Source organism: Plectropomus leopardus, chromosome 23, assembly GCF_008729295.1.
Source record: "Plectropomus leopardus isolate mb chromosome 23, YSFRI_Pleo_2.0, whole genome shotgun sequence".
In the NCBI taxonomy this organism is placed as follows: Eukaryota; Metazoa; Chordata; class Actinopteri; order Perciformes; family Serranidae; genus Plectropomus; species Plectropomus leopardus.
In genome coordinates this window covers 7,481,393-7,499,275 of record NC_056485.1, presented here as the reverse complement: position 1 = coordinate 7,499,275, position 17,883 = coordinate 7,481,393, and the positions used below count along the sequence as shown (strand labels likewise).

Here is a 17,883-nt window from a genome sequence, read left to right as displayed (position 1 = left end):
TCTCTTACCTCTGACCCCTGTCCCCCTCCTTCCCCCCTCCTCGTATACCAAATCCTTTAATCCACGCTCCTCTATGACCCCTCCCTTTTGTCCCGAAGTCGGGGTACATGTCTGCACCCCCGCCCCGTGAAATTGGCCGGTCAGCACTGCCAGCCGTTCTGCTCTCCTCCTTAGAGCGAGACAGAGAGATTGAGCGGGAAAGAGAGAGCTTTCAGTATTGCAGCAGTTAATCCAGAAATGTAAGAATCACAACACAGGCGTGAGCGGTTTCTAAAGATTGCAATGTTTTGTTTTTCGAATAACTGTGTGTCATCAGTACCTCAAATCACACTGAGGTTTATATTTGAAGCGCTTAAGGAGCAAATGTCAAGATAAATTAATAACACATGGCAGAAAACAATCTGCCTGTGGATTATTAGTGTGGTTAAGGCCTGCAGACCATTGACCTCACATCTACTGTTTAATCATCTTTACTTTAGAAGCTCCGCCTACGCATGATGTCAGATGACTGACAGGTGGATTAAGGAAACTAGACCACAGGAGCAGAGTTACAAGGAGCATAGAGAACATGCCTTGACATATGTACCTTTTGTAAATTGATATTTTGAGTGAGTATATATGAATAATGTCAAAAACCTAAAAAAAAACCCCAAAAAACATGTAATGTCTGGTAGAAAAAAGAGCTAACAGAAATATTCAGTAATAATTTGATTTTTACACTGTTACCCCCCTCATGTGGAGTTCCAGTATTTCAGCAATAGTTATATACTGTATGAAGGGTCATCTAGTTCAGTCTGGGGAAATCCCGAGTAAAGCATTGGATCAGACACAGCGGCTGATCCTATTCAATACTAAGGGGATAATTCAAATAGCTCCTGTTATATTATATAGCGTGACCAATAACGAATTTTTGAGGCCAATACCGCAGGGTGTGGGGTTTTTTTTTTTCAACAATGGGGGTGCAAACATATGAAACATGGGTGGGGAATTTTTCAAACAATTATTTCCTTCATTTTGGCGTTTTTTTCTTCATCAATTTTACCTTTTTGCCCCATTTAATGGTGGAAATGTCTTTAATTTAGTCAAAATAAAAGTCTTCTTCTTTCATGTTGGTATTTGAGTGGACAAATGCACATCCTAAATATTGAGGGGGGCGTGTCCCCTACTTTTCCTCAAAATCTACACCTATACTGATATGGATGCTGATACAGACACTAGAGGGTTCTAAAAAAAAAAATGATAATATTTTGACCAAAGGCATTTTTAACACAAACTTACGATACATATTATAATACAGTCAGTAAGATACATATTGCAGTATTTCTCTAAAGACTGGGAAAATGTATCCATATGTTTAAAAAGTTACAAACCAATTTGGGAAAAATACCTGTTTGTCTTCAGCCTGGCTAATTTTAACACTTTAAAAAGCCAAATCTCAGTTTGATTTCAAAACGTTGCATGCATCCTCCAGGTTTTAGGACAACAGCAATGACAGGTTTCACTGTAACCACTACATGCTTTTATGTCATTATATGAAAAGCCAGACTGTACCATAATAGGATAATAGTCCAGTGATCACAGTGAGACCTATTATTACTCTCTGACCCCGCTGCCTGTCATTTCCGCACGTGAAATGAATCCGTAGTTCCAAAGAACCTCACAAAAACAACTTGACTTTATTTAAAAGTTTATTATCAGTCACTTGCAGCGTTTCTGAGGAAAGATTCAGTCTGCACCTGCCGTGACATCATCCTTACCTGTTGTGTACACTCGCGCTGCCTTTTCCGGAGGGCGGGGCGCGAGACGGCTGGCTCTCCTCAGTCAGCGCTCGAGCGTTCTCGCAGTACATCCTCGAGCCGGTCACTCGCTTTCATACCACTGTGCACCGTGCCAGCGCTCGAGCTCCAGCGACACAGCGCGCGCTCGGAATTTGGTTTCACTTCGCGGACGTTAACGTGATTTTCTTGCTTTAATTTACGCAAATAATTTTAAATTTGAGACGAACGGTGTTTTTTTTTTTCTCTACCAGCGGGACAAGCTCGGCGACACCGGGGCACAGAGCGGGGATAAGCGCGAGGCTGCAGCTTATTACAACCCAGGACACTGGACATTATTTCTGCACGAGAGGACGCTACTTTGGATTACTTTGACACACAGTTTGTGACTGGAATACACCAAAAATATAACTACAATAATGTGCCCTGTGTTTCTCAGCATGTCGCTTTTCTTTAGTAGATAATACAAGCCTCACATTGCGCTCAGCGGATGCATGCACTTCTGCGCGCTTTGTGCAGATTTTAGCTAAGGAAAAGCAGTAACCTTTCGCAGAAAAGCAAAATAAATATTTCAGGAAGCATTTATTTTGTTGAGAAATATCCCGTCAACTTATTTAACGTTGCCTTGGACCGAGCTCTGCACCTTTTTTGAACTCAGAAAAACCTGCGAAGCCCGGACCAGGATCAGGATGCATCACAGCTGAAACCACGAGTCCGGGACTTTGGTGTTGAAATCAGATCGGACGGACCTCCACCTCTGTCCTGGACCAGGACAACAGCCTAATCATGATGAGTCCTGGCGGTGTGATGTTGATCCTGCTCCCGGTGCTGTTTCTGCTCTCTGGATCCTCCTGGGCAGCGACCCTGGGCGGGCTGAGAGGTGAGTGCAACCGCCAAGGAGGAGGAAAACAAACATTCACGAGGGCAATATTTGTGATGATCAAAGCTGAAGTAATCATTTAAAAAGCAGATTTTTCTTTGGGAGGACTGTCCTCACTTTGGTGGGCCGGATTATGAAATTGTTAGTGTGTTGATATCTATTTGCCATTGAAAAGATGTTCAGGTGGTTTCATCACAACAGCATAATGATGATGATTATAACAGGTATCAAAACAATAACATGCATGAGGCTGGTGCATCATCTGCAACTTCAGCATATTTTACAACGTTGCTTCATGTCATCTAACCATATGCACAGCCCAAAGAGTTCCCCCAAAATGATGTGTGATCAGCTTTGGCATTGTTTGTCACAAAATATGATTTAACCCTAACTTAAACCTGCATTTGTGTCCACCTCTGCTTTGCGCTGCTGTTTTACGCACCCGGGGCACAGTGCCAACGGGCTGCCTTCAGCCTTTATTGTGGCTTGATAAATGGTGATGCTGGCGAAGCAAGCAGGTGCCAGACATGTTCTGCTGAACGCCAACAAGTGCACAGACTGGGCAGAAACGCTGGGCTGCTCGCTCACCCAGACACGTAGCAGCTTTCAAACTTAAAGGGACAGTTCAGTCAAATGCGCTTCCCTGCTGGAGGGATTGGGAATTTGTCTTTTCATTTGGCCTCTTACAGAGATGGCAGGGGTCAGGATCAGTGGAAGCTGGCGGTGATTCAGCATCTTGCTCAGGGACACTTCAGCAGAGTGGTTGTCGGAGCTTGACCGTTGGTCTCGAAAAGGACCTCAAAACAGCACTTTGACAGTGCCAAAGTGGTTGTGAGAATTGCATACACACAATACTGAAGAATGAGAGAGAAGCAGACATAGATTCAGATGACTGTAAGTCAGAGAGTGAATAGAAGACAAGCCCAGCTCTCTAACAAGCTCAGTCTTTGTGTCAGGGTCAGCACTCTCCAGCCTTCCTGTTTTCTGGAAACTGACTGACAGTTCGGATGAAAAGCAGAAAAATGAGAGGAGACATCCATCACAACAAAATAATAAGAAGCTTATGGGGCAGCAGTCCGACAGAGTCATTTTGTGACCTTTTAGGGATTGGATTGCAGTCTGTGTGGGTGTGTGTATATCTCCATTTGTCCACATTTCGAATGTTTTCTCTTTGTTTGCAGAGCAATAACTATCCTGCTGTATGTTAGTGCTCTTGTATTCCTCCTTTAATATTCTGTGCCTGATTATTTGCCCTGCCTTCGTCCCCTCCCTACCATGTGATGGTGTTTACACCCTGATGCAGTGAGGAGGAAAAGATTTAGAGGCTGCGTCACTGTGTCCATTGACCATTAGCCTGTACTCCAGTCACCTGACTGTATTAATTTGCTCCGCAGGTGTGCTCTGCACCAGAGCTTATTGTACTTGAACCCCTTTGTTTTTTCCAACCTGTGATTGAGGCTCAGCTAAATTCTTACTTCAGACAGCCGCTGCTGGCTGTTGATTCAGGCTCATTTGCTGAATGAATGCAGTGTCTGTTAAGTTAGCTCCCTGTCTCTGTGTGTCATTATGCAACTGTGGCCTGTGGCACGCTGGCCCCACAACAAATACAGTTGGAACGAGCTCCAGCAAACAGCAATGAGAGAGACACAGGGAGGAAGAGTTTTGGATATGACTCCCCACAGAGAAGTCTTTTTATTTGTACAAAACAATTGCACATTAAGAAATACGTCAACAATTTGTATTTCTTGTTGCATCGCTGTCTTTCTGTTTTTTTTGCTACAGTTACATCAGACACCTCAGAGCTTCCCTGCTAAGTGCAAACACGCATGCCTGTTATCTTGATCCAAGTCAGAACATTTGATTGTCACAGATGAAATTTGTGGTTGCCATCCTCAACAGGGTGTGTGTTCACATGTGTGCATGCTTGTGTATTTGCACATGTGTTGTTATATCTAAAGAGAGACTCTTATGTAAGACAGTGTTGTTGTGAGCAACGGGTCAGGTGGTGTGTGTGTTTGTCTGTGTGTGTTAAGCTTGGTTTGCGTGTACTATGATATCTAAGCGACAACCTGCAGAGCTGAGTGTTGAAGAGAGAGCACTCTGGCTTCAGAAGCAGTTCTGGTAAAAACATGTAAAAGCACATAACGTAGATACTGTCTGACATGTGGTCACTAGGGGGTGTATCCTGCAGAGTTTAGTGGTAAACTTAATACTGAATTTCCTGCCAGCCTCAGCTGTATTTTGAAATAGATGTGGGTCTTCATCTGGCATCATCCTTAAGGCTTAACTTTGAATCTAAGTTAACAAAGTCTTGTTTGAAGATACTCTTTTTTTTGTGTGGCATCTGGCAGTAACGACTCAAACTAGCTGAAACCTCTGGTTAGAATTCCTTCTGTGTTTTTTTTTTTTTTGTTTTTTTAAACCAATTTCCTTAAACCAAGGAAAAAAGTGAATAATACAGTTTCACATTTCAAATTAGTGTTTCACCTGCAAATGTGAGCTCACATATTTTCTGATAACATAAGATCCAGTTGTTTAGGAGTTTGTTAGGAGTTTGTTTTTAGAGGGAGCTGAATTGTCTGCAGAGGTGTCTTTTCAAAATAACAGACCTGCTAATTGTAACCAGTAAAAACACGGAATAAATCAGTTTCACCTCACAAATCAGTGTTTCTGCGAAGCTGTTGCGCCCTCCTAAACATAGAACAAGGTGATCTAAACCAGTAAAAGCACTACAAAACAGTTTATGCCTTGCATCACAAACATGTTTATTTCTCACTGCCTCATTGCTGTTATGATACATTTGTATTTGTCGTGCTTGTTAGATGCAATATTTAATGGTTGGGTGGCTAATTAGGCTGATGTGGAATTGTTCCAACTCTCTGGTTAAGTGTTTTGGGAGAAGTCATAAAACTGCTAGGCTGAAATTACCCGCTGCATAATGAAGTTACCATCAGAGTGTGGGATTTTAGTTTGAAGAAATCCCAAACAAACCTATTAAGTTAATCAGAATTGTGTTTTTGCATGTGGCTCAGCAATAGCGAAACATATTCATAAAGTGTGCGTTTTATTGTAAAATTTTAGTCAAGAAAACCTTGATGTATAGTTATAGAATAATGATGCTAATATATTTTCTGTGATAATCACAGAAATGGGAATAATAATTAAATAGCACTACTTTTGAATACTAAACTTCATCTGGCTTTGCATTACATGTATGTTGTGACTGGATCAGAGAACGCCCTACTGCCAGCTCCAGTCAGTTTCACTGGTCTAGCAGCCGCTTTAATGCTCCTCACATGAAACTCATTAGGGTGTCGGCACACAAGGGAGGGCCTGGCTCCCAGCGGCGCACCCACTGCATGGATCAGGGTCCATTTACTGTGAAGGAGTGATGGGGTTTGTCTTATTTGATTAGCTTGGTTAGTGGGAAACAACGCAGGTATATACGCATTAGCAGGCCACCCAGTGTCCATCCACTGTACCACCTGCAGTTTGCCTGCCTGCTCACCAAAACTATACTTTCCCTTTGTTTGTAGTCAACAGGAGCTTGACAAAATCTCTATTCAAACATTTGTCACTCCAGTAGCTCTCTGTGATAGAAGACGTATTACTCTATTGTAATTTTCTGTTTTTGTGCCAACATTTGCTCTTGGCTGCTGGTGAACTATGTGTGGGTGTATGGGAGTCCCATATAACAAAGACTAATCAAAGCAGGCTGGAAATACAGTTATCGACTTGATTTCACTACTGTTGCATGGTGGGTGGGGCCAGGGGCTCTGTGTGGCTTGTCACGGCTGTTCTGTGCTTCCTGTGAATTTTGCTTGCCAAACTGTTGCTTCACACTAAATTATTTGGCAAACAGGGAAGCATCCGCCTCTTTTTGGCCGTCAAGCTAAGATGAATTCTGCAGTTCACATGATTTTTTTCAGCTGCTCATCTACTGGTTGTACCTCTTGTTTTGAGGTGAAACAGAAGAGTGCTGAATCACTTGAGGGCTTTGGATCTTTCAAAAAGCTGTGATGGGCAAAAAATGAGTCAGAATTCAGAAAAGAATAGATTTCAGGGCTTCCCTCTGGAAATTGTTTAGCCCTGAAGCATTTCAACTTGTGATTTTTTTTTTAATAAGCAGATGACGGCCTAAACAAAAGCTACATTGTTCATTTAATTAAATGTATACATTTTTCATTCAGTTACTGGAGGTGGTGTTTGTTTCAAATGAGGTAGCCCACTACCAACATAACTTGGTAATATCAGTACTCCCTCTTTTGTCATTCTTTGTCCCCTCTTTCAGTGTTTCTTGTGGAATGACAGCATATGTGTGGCAATAGCTGTTGTTATTTTTTTTCTATTATGTTATCTGAAGTCCGACCTTATATAGCGATCCCTGAATGCAGTGCAGCAGTCGGAGTTTCCATACCGCCTTTTTTCCTCCTCCGCATTGTTTTCACCCACAGGGAGGATAATTGATCTGTAACTCACGTCACAGCTGAGCAGATCACATCAGTGGATGAGAGGAGCTGTTTGCAGATGTTTGTAAGTAAAATAAAAATTTTAGACCCAACAGAATGAATGATTAAGTTTCATTTTCAATGCCCCTAACGTTCTCCTGCACTGTCTGTGCAGCAAGTGCACCTTGAATATCTGAACAGTACATATATACTCCAGTAGTCGTTCAAATTAACAGTCCAGCTCCAAACATCTGCCTGTGGATGAGTTAGAGAAATTAGTTGCAGTGGCCCACCACAAATAAATGAATGTGTGTAATCCCTGCTTCTTTAAATTCAGATTTTTTTGCAAGTCTGTGAATGCAGCGCAGGTGGAACTCTTCATTAGTTCTGTTTTTTTCCTTAGCAGCAGTTTTATGAGTTCGAGTTGCTAATTGATTGACCAGGATTGATCGAATCAGTTTGATGGAAGAGAGGAGCAGCTGCTGTAGACTTTTAGACCCAGTGGTTAAGTTTCACTGTCAATGCACCTGGCATTCTGCTTCTCCGTCTGTGCCGGGAACTCCCTGCACCCCGAGAGCGTGGTGCATGTAACCAAAGCATGTATATATATATTCCAAAAGCGCTCCTATGACAGTTCAGCTCCAAAAATATAAAAATCATTACTTTCTTGGGTTGTTTTAATTTGGCAGGTAACAACAAATAAATGAATGTGTGGGAAACCCTGTGTCTTGAGCAAATGACCATAAATAAGGAAATGTGACACAATATGACATCATAGAGTAGCCAGAGTAGAAAAACTAAATGGAAACAGAGTATACAGAACACAAGGAATCCTGAAGTTTTTGCTCACTTTCTACAAAAGTTTACTTCATTGTAACACTATTTTAAAGACACAAAATATGGAAAAGCATAATAGTTCCCCTTTAGTGAGGTGATAATGTGCTTTGCTCCATAACAAAATTATACTTTTTAATGCCTGGCGTACTTCTAGTGTAGCTAAGGAAATGTATGCATCCTATTTATTTCAGATTTACGCAGTCATGGTTTGGAACCCCAATGGTTTTATGTTATGCATATATATGCAATAAAGATACTCCACATGTGGCTATAGGGCTTTTATGCTGTTTCCAAAGATACATACTTTGGAGGGATGATCTGCAAAGTTCTGATCCCTGCATACTTTCATTTCAGAGAAATGCCGTGGGATTAGACCAGGGAGCGCGTAACCACTAAACTGTCTAAACCGGGGCTTTGCCTGTGAGAATACATGTGGACTACAGTAGATTATGGGTTTGAGGCTGCATTGTTGTCTCCCACCAGGGAGTATGCAGTGGTTATCCAAAGACAAGAGAGCAGTCTCTCCTCTCTCTCATCCCTGCATCCCATTCTCTCTCTGTCTCTTTGTCATTCTTTTCCAGCCCTCATCCCTCTCTTTCTTCTAAGTTGATGGGGCCTGATAGAGCTGAGTGGTACCATGGGAGTGGAGATCAGAAATGCTTTTTGCATTTCCGTCAATTTTGTCTGATAATCTCTCACTTTTTGCTGGCCGTAGCTTGAGTGCATAACGGAAAGCTGCAGCATTTTAAAACCCTGTCTTTATATCTGTATCTCTCTTTGGCTGTCAGAAATACCTCAAGTGGTTTAAAAGTTTCCACTCTAGTTTGTCTGCTTCGTGTAGTTATTTTTCTGCCTCCCCTTCTTTCTTACATTCTCTTATCCTCTAAATCCCTCCTTTCTTTTTCTCTCTGACATGTGGAATATTTCACCAAAAGAGGGCATTCAATTGCACTGAAACCAAAATGAGTAAACCCTTTGAAACCTGGAAAGACATCACTTTTCTTTTTTGCTGCTTACAGGTGCCTTTCACAAGTATTTCAAACCTTTGAACACCAAGCAAGATTGGTGCAATTGCTTTCAAAATCATGATTAGCAACTTGTTAAGAAATGTTCTACAAATTTTAAGAAATTAGTAGATTTAGAGATTATTTTTTTTAAAAGCTAGGAAAAGGCTCATTTCCTCCTTCCCCTGTTTTTGAAAGAAATCAAGCCAATTTGCTCTGGTTTTAAAGGGTTAAACATTAAGGAGAGGAAGAGGAGAATGTGAGTGAAAGGAGTTAACTCTCAACTGTCATCGGCCTCCTACAGAAAATATCCTCTCACTCCTTACATTCGTCAGCAAAGTTCATTAGCTTCTCATGCGCCGTTACCCATAAAGCGCTCTTTATGAAGCCCCGACATTGTCTCCGATTCTTGAGAATGACATTAGTGGCGTGCACGCACATGATTGTTCATGCACTCTCCTACATTGTTTGTGAATGGTCTGCCCACACAGGCACTCCTGTGACTGCAGCTTGTCAGATTAAAGGTCACACCGAGTCAGATGTCAAAGGCCACGCACACTCACACACACAGTCGACGCAAGCAGATTCCCTTGGTTGCGTTCCCAGGAGGATTTTGTGATTGGGATTCTTGGTGGCTTTTTGTGGCCAGTCCTAATTGTGCATCTCTTGCTCTGATACGTCTGTCCCCATGTAGTGTGACTGCTGTGAGCAGTTTAAACACAAGGCACGTAGAGGTCAAGGACATGGTGGGCTATTGTAGGTGGGTGGGTGGAATTCTCCATTCATTCCATCCTTGTTCTCACTCCCTCGTTCATAAAAATCCTCAAAGAAATGTGCTGCGTCATGACTTCAAATTCAGCTACTTTTAAAGTGTTTCTGTAGTTAAAGTCTTGAAGCGTGTAGCAGGGAGTACATGTGCGTCAGTGTGTCTTGTGTCTATTACCTACGGAGCACTTTAGAAGAAATGATTGCAGTGCAGGGCTTGGGCATGTATCTTCAGCTCATTGGGATTCACTCCTGCTTCCTGCCCTCATCTCTTTCCTCTCTCTAGCCCTCCGTTGCGTGAAAATCCCATCTGATAGAATGCAAGTTGAAACCAATTATAATGCATGGAGAACGCTTTTCTGCATTTAGACACAGAGGGTGCACTTAACTTTTTCTACCCCTTGTTCTATTAATTTCAAAGTTAAAGTGAAGCCGTTTTAGCATTTTAATCAAACCTGGACAGTCCCGGGGGCATTATGAATTAAAAAACTTGACTTCATGTAATGAAATCTGAAGTGAGTTAAAGGAGTTTTTCTCATCTGAGAGGCCACACTGTTCAATATTGCTGACTGTTGTCTGGGACCATCGTCAATCATATAAATCAGTATTGATTTTATTGCTTGCCTACTCAAGGTGAAGTCAAGGAGAACAGGAATGGAAAGAGAGGAGGCACCGATTACTTAATGACTGTTGAATGTGGTTGAATTTTGGCCCAAGTAAAGATTGCTAAAAAGAATGAAAAGGAAAATTAAATCTGATCTTATGAGCTTTGGGAAAAGAGTCAGAAACTAATAGTTATTGATGAAATACAACACAAAAAAGAGGATGTAATTGATCCGTCTGGTCCGGGACAAACCAAACCAGACAGACAGGAGGTGATGGGCGTCACAGGTTTCAGATAAGGTCAGAGGTCACCTTGCTAACGTTGAGGCTCTGACAGCATCCACTTAACCTGTTAGGTCACACACAGACACAGACACAGACACTGCAGTCACAATGAGAGGATCCTCAGAGAGTTGGTGGCTGTTTACGCAGACTGATTGGAAGTCTGGAACCAACAAAAGTCATCAATCGATTGGCACGTCAGTCCATCTGTATGTCAGGACATGTGTGTGTCTCTTCAGGTCTGCGAGCACGTTCTTTAACCCTTTGAAACCAGAACCGACATCAGTTTTCTTATGCTGTATTCGGATGCCTTTAACAAGCTGTTTCTTTCTTTTGAAAACATGGCGGCAAAGACAATGAGGCAAAAAAAGTCCCACAAATTGCAAGGACTAAGTAAAAAAGTGACAAAAAAGACCAGATTCCTTTTAAAGGGGAGAAATAAAAAAAAAAAAAACATTTATAATTATTGTAATTATATATTAAAAATTATGTTACAGATTATTTCTTTCCAAATCTGAGCTTTTTTAAAATTATTTTTTGTTTGTTTTAGTTTAATTTAGCCTATATATTTTGTTTATTTTCAAGTAATTTACTTAAAATTGTTTGCCACTTTATTTGTCATTTTCCGGCCATGTCTTATTCAGTTGGTCATTGCATTCTCCTCATGTGTTCAAAAGAAATCAAAACAATTTGCTTTGATATCAAAAGGTTAATAAAAGGACTGTAATGTGAGAGCAGCATGAAACCTTACATCACTGCATTCATAATAAATTAGTATGGATTTAATTTAGTCATAATTGAAGGTGATTCAAAGGTGAATTATTTACATTTAAGGCTAGCTATAATGCTTTGAGTGTGTGTGCTGCTCTTTGTGCAGGATCTGTATCAGCAATAAAGCAAAGGGAGGAGTGTGGGAGGGGAAGGAAGGAAACACACACACACACACACACACACACACACACACACACACACACACACACACACACACAGCTCTCTTTTTCTCTGTCTCCTCGTGAGTAGAATACTACACTTCCTTTGGCCCTTTCCTCTTAGACACACACACAAACAAACAAACAAACACACACTTCATCTCACCACGCTTGTTTTTGCTCGTTGATCTCCACAGTTCAGCTGCCTCTCTGCCTCCAGCAGCCACAAACAAATACAAGGCTACGTGAACAGTATGTAGTTGTCTTGGTGTTTGTGTCAGAAGAGGATGTCTTAAAGCTGGACACTCTTTTTTTTGCCATGAAACTCCTCTCACCAGCGCTGCAGTAGCGAACAGTCAGCTTATTCCAGATTTGTGCCTGTTGGCATTTTTTTTTTTTTACTCCTGGTGACAGTTGGACGCTTGAAGAAGCCACCGTGTGCAGACTGCTGAGTTCGAGTGCAGAGGAAATCTTGTACATCCCAGTGTTACTGCTTCCTTAAAGCAATTATATTTCTGTTTCCAGTAGAGTCTGGACCTGAATATTAGGCTGATGGATATTCATTAATTGGTTAGGTATTAAGTTTTCAATATTGGAATCCAAATATTCTTTTTTTTTGTCATTTCAATGTTTGTGAGAAAAAGTAGATACACACTTTAGACTTTACATACACTTTAGATCTGTTGTAGTTAGTTTGCTCTGCCTTTGTTTGCATAAAAATGTCATTGAATCCAACACCTCAGGAGTTTGAGTTGGTCCACTCAGCGTGAAGTTTTTTGTAAATGCCTTGCCTTTTATTTTATTTTCTCTTTGCTTTGCTAACAGACGGCTGTCTGGCTGTGCTAACATGCGAAAACGTAGTGCTCACTTCCCACCCTAGCTAATGTTAGCCTTGGCCGCTCAACACTGCGTACCACTTGGTTCAGGTCGGAGCTAGCTAGAGGCGCTGCTCATTCAGAGATTAACGCTGGTAACACCATCCCGGTGGCAGGATATGTTACTATGGAAACACAGCCAGCCTCCAGTCTACCCCGAGGTCACCTTCATTTTGAGCTTCAAAACCCCTTAAGCATTGATAAATATATCAGTAGCAGTAGCTGTGCTGACATTGCTAGTGGTGCTGACAGAGCTAACAGTGATAACACAGTTAAAATTGCTAAAGGGGGATTGTGGTTCAAAATCGTGTGGCTTACTCACTGGAACGACCTGGGGGGCTGACTGAAGGTGCACAACATTTCAGCAACATAGTTAGGTCAGAACAGCATTACTAGTGAGCAGAATGAGCTGCAATGCTAGATGACCTCCACCAGACCTGGGTGGTGCACAGTGCAGTAAACCGAAGAGTACAATTAGCAAAATTAACCATAAACTGGTCAAATATATTCTTGGCAGTTAACCATTGGTTAACTTTTGATATCTCTAATCTGCCTCTTTTCCTTCTAGCAGTTTGATCTTTCCATGTCTGAATTGTTTGAAGTCTGTTCAGTGTTCTCTGGAGAGACAAATTATAAGCAGTGAGTGTGTGAAGCACAAGCCTATTCATCTACTTTTGTTTATACTTGCTATGACTATGAAGAATAATATAAACTTCTTCCTCCACCCTCCATATCTGTATGGATATTATTAGTCAGGCCAACAAAGTAAACACACGGGAAAGACAGCTAATTACACACACTCATCTGCTCTGAAATTTCACCTCCCCTCAGAACTGGACCATCAGGTTGAACTGGCTCACAGTGGTTAACATGACATCTTTTAGTTTAACTGGTTTACGCAGAAAAAAGAAATACGCCGTAGATGGTATTCTGTTAATTTACAGTTCAATGAAGCTAGGAAAGTAAGAGTGTTCTCAAAAACACACACCACAGGGTGTTTGATGTGTCATGCAGAGCAAGTTACAGCCCCTGCTATGATCAAGGTAACACGCCTGGTCATAAAGTCTGCACAGTGACTCCCGTCTGGAATACACACACACACTGGTAGTCTTAAAACAGAAGCTGAGTAATGGACCTCCTAAAAAAAGGATAAACTGATAACACTGTCTGAGGCTTTGTGTGTGTGTGTTTGTGTGTGTGTGTGTGTGTGTGTATGTGTATAATGAACCAAGATATCTATTTCCTCTTTGTATATTGTGCTCGTTCTCTCTTTGGCAGCCCAGTAAATCAAACCACCTCTCTGCAGTCCTTCTCTCTCACCCTTTGTATGTGTGTGTGTGTGTGTGTGTGTGTGTTTGTCTTTTGGCAGTCTTGGTTGGCACTCCACCACAAGGCCCATTTCGTTTTTGCACACACACACACACACACACACACACACACACACACACACACACTCACACTCACACTCACACTCACACAAAGACTGCTTGACAGTAAGGGCTACCCTGCTGTTCCTACTTTGTGTTTATTGATTGTTAGTGTCTTCCGCTGCAGTGAGGGCTTCTTTGGTAAGATTTTGTGTGTGTGTGTGTGTGTGTGTGTGTGTGTGTGTGTGTGTGTGTGTGTGTGTGTGTGTGTCATCGACTGTGTTGTTTCCTCTCTCTCCATGTTGTCTCCATGACTTGTTGATCTCCAATTCCCTCTTTTTAAAAATCATCTTCTCTCTCCGTATTGACCCTCTGTGTCTTACTTTTTTCGTGTGTGTGTGTGTGTGTGTGTGTGTGTGTGTGTGCTTGCGTGCGTGCGTGCGTGTGCCTGTGTGCTTTTAAGGAAAGCAGAGTAACTTTGGGAACCTTAGTGGCAGGAAACAGGCTTGGGCAAAACACAAAGGAAAAACTGTCAGCAGCAGTCTCGCTCTCTCTCTCTCTCTCTGTCACACACACACACACGCACACACACACACACAGATGTGTGCAGATGGGCACACACATGCACATGCTTCCTGCTCTTTTTAAATTCACTTTTACGTTCAGCGTAAAACGTTTTTAGAAAGGCTTAAAAATGTTGTATTACCTGCATGTTACTAGTTTTGAAGTGTATGTTTCCATGTATATGAGTGTGTTTGTATGTGTGTGGACAAACCTCTCATTAAATCCCCCCCCTCTGTCTCTCTCCCTGCCGTCCCCGCTCTCTTCCCCTTACCATACCTCGCTCTCCCTCCTCTGCTCTCTTTATTGTGGTTTCTTTTAATTGGAGTCTGAGGTGGTAATTACAGTGTGGGAGGGAGTCTGGGAAAGGAGGAGGAAGGAGGCGGGAGGGGCGGGAGGAAGAAGGAGGGAAGGCGAGGAGGAAGAAACAGCAGGGTTGTGATGACAGAGCTGTGATGAGGAGACATCTTTTTAAGAGTTGTTGAGAACTGACCGAAAAACGTTTTCTCAGAACTGTGTACTTCGACCACACTTGTTGATGCTTCTTACACTACATACAATCCATGTTTGAAGGACAGTTTTTATTCTAGGAGGTGAGGTTTGGGTTGATTTAGTTCCATTTTTTATTATTTTGTGCGCAATTTCTGAATATTTCGTTATTCAGAAGGTCTATTTCTGAAGTGGCTAAGGCTGGGCTGTTTTGCACTGCTGCATATTCTTTGTATGTGAATTATTGTGATTTTTTTTGTGTTTTACATTATTTAGATAGTATAATCTGAGTTTTTCTCGCCCAAATTCAAGGCCATCTGGACTGCTGAAAGGCTCAGATAAAGACAGACTGAAAAACACACACAGGGTTCATCTCCTTGAGGCCTGTGTGTTTTTGAAGTGAAGCACTAGAATCCTTGCACTTAACTTTCTTTGTCTTACTTGATCATTCTCTCAGCGGACACAGGCTTCAGAATTTTCCTGAATCTTCTAATCTTCCCGTTTGTCAATATTTTCCTTTGTTGCATCCATGAGAAACTTTCGTTCTAGCAGTGTTTGTGTATGTGTTTATCTTGTGTGTGTGTGTTAAAGAAATCCTGACGGCCTCTGTATTTGGCTTTCCTGGCTGGAGTAACCTGTGTTAAATGAGATACAGTAGCTGCCCCTCCTCTCCTGCTGTCTGGGACACACACACACACACACACACACACACACACACACACACACACACACACACACGACATTGTAGAAAGCCAGCCGTGCTATAAGGATACATTAATGCTGATCCACATTATCATAATTGAGGTGTCTGCAGAGCCTGTATGCGTATTTTGTGTGTGTGAGTGAGTGTGTGTGCGTCTAGGGGGAATACAGAAAGAGAGAGAGAGAGGGTCTTTAGAGCCAGACAGACACCATACTTTCATCTTTTAGCTCGACATTACAATGGAAGACAGGCTGCATAAAATGTGTGGCCGTGTGTGTGCATGTGTGTGCATGTGTGTGCATGTGTGTGCATGAAACATCACTAAGCAGGAAAAGCCTCCCTAAAAGCATCATCACACTGATCTAGAAAGCATGTCGACATTACAAAGCATACAGACGTAGACAGAAACGGTGGCATCACAGTAAGAGCACATTAGCTGGGCCTTTGTTTGAATGGAGGAGAGTGCAGATCAAAGCTCAGACAATCAGTGATCATTCAAAAAATGACAAAAAAACAATACTTTTTGGGCTCTCTGATTTTAAATTAAATGGAATACATGGTAATGAATGTATCTATTGTGACATTATATCCGCTGTGACATGTGAAGTCACACACAGTATGAAACAATCGCACCGCAGAACACTGATCCAATTATGATTTAAAGTTATAAGTCCCCCGATGTGACATCATGGCACAGAGTGTCCAGTCAGATGGCATCATGACATCACAGCGTCTTGGGCCATCTCATCAGCTTAAGTGCTTTTATGTAACGGCCCCCTCATCCACATGGGACCGAATGGAAATGAGATCCCGGCTGTCCAGATCGGATTAATATCATGCTGACTGATATATGTTTCACAGGCTCTGAGGAAAACGTGTACAAATGTATGTGGGCGCGTACACACACGTGCATGGAAATATTTTGCATAAGTAAAAGCACGTTTACCGAAATACATAAAACACTTTTTGAAACATAAACCAAATCCTTTCAGTGTTATTGTTTTTTATCTGTGGCCAGAGGCTTCATGTTTTCAGGTTGTCTGTCTGTACAACCCAATTTTGTGATGTGGGAATTTCTTCAGATTTGACACAAAAGTCCACCTGTACTCAACGCTAAATTAATTTGATTTTGGTGGTCAAACTAAAAGTTCACTGTGACCTCTTCTGTCTTTTCTTGTGAACGCTATATCTCAAGAACACCTCAAGGGAATTTCCTCAAATTTTGCACAAACGTCTTGGTCAGAGGTCAAGGTCACTTCTACCTCGCAAAACATGACAGGACAATAGGATGAAATTATGACATTAACCATGACGCGGTAATTCTATTTATTTATTCAGTTTTTCTAACATTAAATGGGCTAAATGATACAATAATTGTGAAAAACGATGACTAGTTAAGTTGTTAACAGAATGATTAGTGAGTTGCAGCCATAGTGTGAGCATCTAAAGTGCAAGTGGCTGTTTGGTTTGAGCAAACGCCTGCAACCATTTAAATTTAGATCATGGAGGCCTTCAGCCACTGAACTAATAGGTATTGAATAGACAGCAATCTCTTAATGGGGCTGTTTGTGTTTGTGTGTGTGTGGGTGTGTTTGTGTAGAGCCCAGCGACTGCACTAATAGGGCACTGAAAGAAAGGACTTAATGCATTAAAGACACTAAGAGGTGAAGTGGGCTTATCCCACCCAAACATATGGGTGAGGTCAAACTGCGTGTGTGTGTGTGTGTGTGTGTGTGTGTGTGTGTGTGTCTGTGTGTGTGTCTGTGTGTGTGTGTATTCCCTTAAGAGGGAATAAGCTTGTAGTTTGGAACCTAATGTGAATTACTTTGCAAATACTCTAAGCTTGTGTGTGTGTGTACTGTGATGATATTATGCGCTTCGTAGGTGGCTACTTTAAGAACCACTGACAAGCTGTTAATGTACTGCTTATTATTGAGCGTGTCCATGTGTGTCCTTATTCTCACAAAAGCAACCGCACACATTGGGCTTTGTGTTGGCAGGATCTGCTATGTGTTTATGAGCAGAGGAAGTCTGTGTGTGTGTGTGTGTGTGTGTGTGAGAGAGAGAGAATAGGAAGTCAGACTTAGTCAGGTGACCTAGTTACACACATGTCAGGAAACACACAACAGTAGGCAGAACTGGTAGACTCGCTCCGTTGTTATTTGCCTCAAGTTTTCAGCGTTAATGAATGATTAACAGTATTAATGGCTTATTCATGGAGCCAAGGGAGCTGTTATGTACCTACCTGTGCAAATAATCTCCCCAAATACACAATAATGAGCTACACCATGTACCATGCTGGGTAACAGGATTTGAACTGCTTAACATCCCTGTAATTTTAACTCTTGTAGTCGGCTATTTCAAC

At 41.8% G+C, this 17,883-nt stretch overlaps 1 protein-coding gene across 1 annotated transcript in view; it reads left to right on the top strand.

The window, feature by feature from the left end:
* Positions 1 to 1,845: 1,845 nt before the first annotated feature.
* Positions 1,846 to 17,883, top strand: part of sema4f (sema domain, immunoglobulin domain (Ig), transmembrane domain (TM) and short cytoplasmic domain, (semaphorin) 4F) — a 62,355-nt gene continuing 46,317 nt past the window's right edge. The window contains exon 1 of the mRNA XM_042512779.1: positions 1,846 to 2,655. Within this exon, the coding sequence (XP_042368713.1) occupies positions 2,562 to 2,655 (94 nt within the window). The 5' untranslated portion in view covers positions 1,846 to 2,561. The remainder of the gene's footprint in view (positions 2,656 to 17,883) is intronic.